Source organism: Hypomesus nipponensis, chromosome 16 (assembly GCF_054491055.1).
Source record: "Hypomesus nipponensis isolate SF chromosome 16, ASM5449105v1, whole genome shotgun sequence".
NCBI lineage: Eukaryota > Metazoa > Chordata > Actinopteri > Osmeriformes > Osmeridae > Hypomesus > Hypomesus nipponensis.
Genome location: NC_140376.1, coordinates 7,432,477 through 7,438,424, shown reverse-complemented (window position 1 = coordinate 7,438,424; position 5,948 = coordinate 7,432,477). Strand labels below are relative to the sequence as shown.

At 41.9% G+C, this 5,948-nt stretch overlaps 1 protein-coding gene across 1 annotated transcript; it reads right to left on the bottom strand.

The window, feature by feature from the left end:
* Positions 1 to 3,862: 3,862 nt before the first annotated feature.
* LOC146254636 (vitelline membrane outer layer protein 1-like) lies at positions 3,863 to 4,926 on the bottom strand. Its single transcript, XM_084675460.1, has 3 exons — positions 4,771 to 4,926; positions 4,498 to 4,610; positions 3,863 to 4,205 (listed from the first exon to the last, which is right to left on the bottom strand). Exons 1-3 carry the CDS (start codon positions 4,924 to 4,926, stop codon positions 3,863 to 3,865), a joined length of 612 nt encoding a protein of 203 aa, XP_084531586.1.
* Between the last annotated feature and the right edge of the window lie 1,022 nt (positions 4,927 to 5,948).

The following is a 5,948-nucleotide window of genomic DNA, read 5'->3' as shown; positions in this document are numbered from 1 at the left end:
TCATACTATGGTAATGACATAATACCTCAAAAATGCATGAATATTATGAAGAGATTTAATGCATATACAGGTCATAATTAAAAACAATTATTTTAATACTAGAATCTCCAGTCCATCCCTTCCTTCACTTCACTCTAAGAAAATGAAATATTACTTTCTGACATATCTATTAAATATCTATCTAAGCATAGTCCTCAGACAGTGTGTCGAGGTAGTTGGTGTCGGCGTAGAGCAGGAACCCAGAGAAGAGAATGTCGGACCACCCCGGGTCAGAGAACAGGCCGTTCTGGTCCTTAAAGAAGATCTCCAGCCACACTTCGTCCTTAGGGTTCACACGCACACACACAAATAGGTATGCACAGCTCGAAGAGTACCTGGGGGGTATTCCAGGTAATGGGTTTAATGAATACTCTGAGGTGGTTAACCCTGAAAAGTGGCATACTTCAGGTTTCCCGTTCTAGAAAGAGAAGTAACTAAACCTTTTGGTAGGTTTCCATGGTAACTAACTCTGTGAACCTAACCTGCTCGCAAGCAGGTTTTCGATGCCAAACTCTGCTTTTCTACTTATCCCCTCCCAACAAATCTATTTCAAGATTGTAGGGGGTCAATATTGACCAAACAACCTAAACTAAGTCATGTATGGTTTGAAGGAAGATGGGAAACTGAACAGTGTATTAATATTAATGCCAATAACAAAGGAATTACAGTTATTTCACTCTATGGGTTAAATCAGAGCCAGAATGGTCAAAGTAAGGTTAAATAATATAATCATTTAATCATATTGCAAATGAATGAAATCAATGAAGGTTAACTCTTACCTACTCTAACATGATTATTGTAAACCAGAGATAGAAAGCAAGAGGTGAGGAAGAAGGAGTAGGGCAAGCCAGAGCTGAGGAGAATGTCAGGAGATCAAGAATCCACAGAGGCTTCACAATTCACAATTCCTTTTATACCCAAGAACAACTAATCACACCACAATCTTGACCCTTACTTATCAACATTACTAGCAATGCTACAGTAAGTTACACAATGATGTGTGAGAGCCATCAAGTTGAGACTCCATCCAGTAACTCCATATTTTACCATATGAGAGGTGGGGTCAGGTTGATAGCCTTACAAGTTCAGCCTGTATTCTTCTGCCCTAAGTACACCATCTCTTGGTCAAAATAGAAATTCAGCAAATTCATCAATGAATATTCATATAGGGTATATGAATATTCATTAACATCTACAATTAACCTACAATTAACATCACCTGTGACCATGCATCCTCCTGTAACTGGTGTTCAGGTTTAAAAAAAATCAAGATTAGCCTTTATTATTCTACCCTAAGTAGGCCTACACCATCTCTTGGTCAGTTTTTGGCACTTTCTTCATCAGGTGCAGTTTGCACAACTAATTTACTTGTAACTGGGTATACATGACATTACATTAGCTACATTTCACAGTTCCACATGCAGAATTCACCTGCCATTAAATGAACATCTCACTGTATACTGCATGCATGCTCTGTTCAACAGGATCAGAATGTGCAAATAGTTTTTTTAAATATTTAGTATTCTCACAATTTCAGTGTAACTGACAATTTCACACAAGCCTGTAGATAAAAGTACATGGGGAGAGAACTACCAGTAACTACCATACATAATTCTCTGCATCAATTTCTGCGGCAGCAGTCAATGTCTCTTCGTCATCTTAATCATCATCATCATCCTTCGATGAAAAGCATTCTGTTGGGATAAACTGCTGCTACTTCAAGTTGAAATAGGCACCAATTGATATTTACTTTGTAATATGTAAACCCATGAGCAATCGTTAACCAGCTGCACCAACACTAGCCTGTTGGCAGCCTTTACCCATCCCAGTAAAGGCCAAACAGGTGACTTTGGAAGATGGATGAGGGTTGGAATGTACTGAAAGTAGTTACTTTTAGCATATCTTATGAGTTGTAATTGTTTAATTGTATTTTATATTGATGTTTTACCTTGTTTTATAACTCTTAACTGTAGCACCTTGAGATCTGTTTTCAGATGAAAGGTGTGTTAGAAATAAAATGTATTATTATTATTACTCCTCTATGTCAGACGACCCCTCTGGTATTACCATCACCTATGTCAGTCCGGTGACAGCTGGGGTCAGAACTAACTTCACCTGCACCTCCACCTGCATCCCACAATACACATGTGTCTGGGTGCTGAAGGGCCGCACGGTTAAAGGGAGCATGCTCTCCTGGATCCCAGACGGTCTGGAGATCAGCGAGGACCTCCAGTGTACCGCCGTCAACCCAGAGAGCGGCCAGTCGGAAACGTCGACCGTCACAGTTAAAGTGGAAAATAAGAGATGTGTTCACCAGCATTGTTTTCGTTGGGTCCCTTCAATTTGAAAATGCTGTCTCATTCTTTTGATCAGTTGTGAGCAGGGTCCCACTACCTCCCGTTCCCTCAGATCCTCTTCCTCCATACACCTGTCTGTCCCCTCTGCCCGCCTCACCGCCATGGGGAGTAGAGCATTCAGCCGCTCTGCCCGCCTCACCACCATGGTGATGTAATGATTAATAAAATGTATGATTTAAATAAAATGTATTATTATTATATTTGAATGTCTGAGGTGGATATGCGAAGGACAGCTCACAGGTGAGGATCAGGGTCTGCGGTTTAACTAGCAAAACATCAGCGGCCAACGCGCACTGAATCACTCGAGTTGTTATTATGTCCGCGTTAGTTTATTGTTGTCAAATCGTTTTCTTCATCATTACACACATTAACAGGCAAAATGCCAATATGTTTATAATTATTCAGACTCTACATGTAGGGGGGCCACAATCAAGATTCTTCCTGTCCGGGGCCGGTTGGTCTTCATGGGGTTTGGTCCTGTGGGGGTTAAAAGCAGAGCGAGAGGACTGTCTCTCTGCTGAACAACGCTCCTCCAGGGTTGCCTCTCTGGTTCTTTGTTCCTCCCTCTTTTTCCTCCATGCGGTCTCGGGCTGGCTCCCTTTATGCCCTCCCTTGATCACCTGATGGCCAGCAGGTGTGACCAGTGCAGGTGTGACCAGTGCCATGTACCAAGGGGCTGCAGCACTTCCACTGGCAGATAGACTCCTATCACCTCCCCTAATCTAAGCCTATGGACCCGCCCTCTGTGCCAGTTTGGCTGGTCTGTTTCCTCTGGTTTGCGACAACGTGTAGAATAGGTGCGTTTGACTTATGCAGCGGCAGCGGCGCCTGCAACCCGGCTGAAGCAGCCAATGGCATTCTCAGCTTCAAGTCAGCCGGCTGTAGCATGAAGTCGAACGCACCTATTGAAACGGTTGTCTTCTCATTTGCCCTGCAAGAGGGAATGCTGATTGGCTAGCAGCCTCACAATTAGAAGAGAAACAAAGAAATTGGGCAATCCTGTGTAAAAATTGTCCCATTCTCTTTGACTTAAACTGAAGTGACGTTTTTCTTTCTAGTGATAGTTGCAATCATTTAGCCCACTCCTATTGCATTAATTCATTAGAAACCCTTTTGAAATAATTAACAACTTAATTATCTCAGATAGAATCGCAATTCAAACAGTGAAACAGTACCATCTGCTAACTGAAAATATGCCCAGAAAACGTAAATATGCTTGACATTTATTTAGAGGAAAATGGCTCATTCCAAAAAAGTTTACTGTAAGCAATCATTGACAGTAACAACGCAAAATACGACCATTTGGTCTTCTACTAAGGGGTCCTGGAAAAAAAAGCATCATGCTAATTATAACAAGGTCAAAATGAACGATTCAAGTCATTACACAGGTATGTGTCTATCAGGGGCATCAATACAGTATATGCTATACTGATTAATGTACTTAAAGGGCTTGAAATAAAAGCCATCTAACATAACCTTTTGTTAACAAACGGGCAACCAGGGCTGGGATCCTGGGATTGGGAGCAACAGTAGAAACGCACGTCATTGAGAGCTGTGTCGTCCCCCTCACCCTGGACATCTTCCATCTTGGTTTCAATGCCGCAGATACCCTTGCTACATTCCTGGCTCCAGGGTCCATACTCTCCCCACCCATCGCCGTTTCCCTCCAGAATTACGTTGTTGCTACAGCGGAATCGGATGTTATTGGCAGCAGTGTCATCACCAGAGCCTTGGTTGCCCTCCACACGCAGTTGGAAGGAGATGAGTGTTCCGCTGGAGCAATACTGAGGGCCCGACCAGTCACCCCAGCTGAAGATGAGGAGTAAAATGGGGAAGGGGGGGGAGGGGAAGGTAAATGAGCTAAAAGAGATCATGACGGATCATAGAACAAACAGAGGGTGCTCTTTTGGTGAAATACCAGGGATGTATTAGGTAAAGTTACAATTTCCTCAATCCTCACATCTTAACATGTTTACAAAGAAATTACATGATCAGACAGAAGCCTGACCTGTACCCTACATTCAGACTACTCTCACAAGGCATAAGGCTCAAGTTTACAGAGAAGTTCAACAAGTCTGTAAGAGCTAAAGTGTTATCTTACTATCCAGAGTGGGACTCGATTGTTTGAAGGGAGCTCATGTCCCCGTCTTTGGCACAAACGAGGCGAATGCCATTGAGGGCAGTGTCATCCCCACCACCCTGTGAATCTTCCACCTGAGAGTAGATAGACACATGCTAGCATGAAATTAATCCAAATAGTAATGTGGGTTACTTCTATGCACAACTGTATTGATTCCATAACTGACAAACATTTAAACCAATCTCTCACAAACTCGCAATCTGTAAATTGACACACACAATACATAGTTTTTACCCTCAGACTGAACCCAACAGCATAGAACTGGTCAGGACAAGAGTCACGCCACGTCCACTCCCCCCACTCCTGTCCATTGGGCACGGTAAGCACAGATTGGGAAAGGCCAAGGGACAACGTAGCAAGGACCACAGCAATTGGAAGAAGTATAGCCATGTTTGCAGTCTCTCAGCCTGAAGACACAGAAAGCCAATTGAGAACAGATATCTCTTATAGCTTGGCCTGATATGGCCTTCACATTGTTATTTATGTAGCAGGGTTTACACGATTAAGATTAGCAATACTTCATCTATAATAAGGTATCTAGTTCTTGGGGGCACCACCTCATAATTTGTTTAAAAGGGACTGAGGAAACCTTATTTAATAATATTTAATCTAGCCATTGTAATAATCAGTCTATAATCCTAAGTAGTGAATTCTATGTAGAAAAGTAGAGCAGATCAGATAATGTGAGGGATACACGAGTATTATACACAAAGACTTATTTTAAGAAAATGTAATTATGATGAACAAATACCAGATAAGTTATGGGTTCGTTTGGATGAAACAGTAGGGTTATTTCAGGTAATGTGGGACACTTTTTGGTAGAGGCTCCAGTTAGGGTTGCCAACTTCCTCAACCCCAAATGCGGGACACTTTGCATAGAATGTCATATCCCGCTGAACTTCCTATGCGTTTTTTCCGTACGGCCTCCTGTCAACCCAGATCACGCCTACTCTGAGGATGTCAGACAAATCAAAACCACTGCATACTGACTATTTCGATTAGATTTAACCTCAAAAAGTGCAAGAGTGTGGCTTACCTGTAGAAAAGCAAGCAACATATATACCATTTGTGTTATATGGATATTTCATTATTTATTTTTTACGAAACAACCAAAAACAAGCCTTTATATTAAATGTGTGTTTGAGTTGCTAAAGTGACAAAACGATATTACGGCCCTATGTTGGGTTAGTCAACACGGGTTGCAAAATATAGAGAAAAAAAAAGACCACATGTTACACGGACCAACTCACCTCTGATCCTTGATCTTCTACGGAACTTTCCTTTTAGACTATTTGTAATTTTTCTATTTGACTCTTTATGCAGCCTATGCTATTCGATTATCCGTAGACGTAGACTGGAGTCATGTGCATCCGTGCAATTTCGTTTTATAGTGCAAAATCCTCAGCTTCTTA

Excerpts from the sequence above, each read along its gene's own strand:
- LOC146254636 (XM_084675460.1), bottom strand. The coding sequence starts at position 4,926 with ATGGCTATACTTCTTCCAATTGCTGTGGTCCTTGCTACGTTGTCCCTT. Across the intron at positions 4,611-4,770 it reads CTGTTGGGTTCAGTCTGAGG|GTGGAAGATTCACAGGGTGG; the intron begins GTAAAAACTATG and ends ATCTACTCTCAG. Across the intron at positions 4,206-4,497 it reads ATCGAGTCCCACTCTGGATA|CTGGGGTGACTGGTCGGGCC; the intron begins GTAAGATAACAC and ends CCTCATCTTCAG.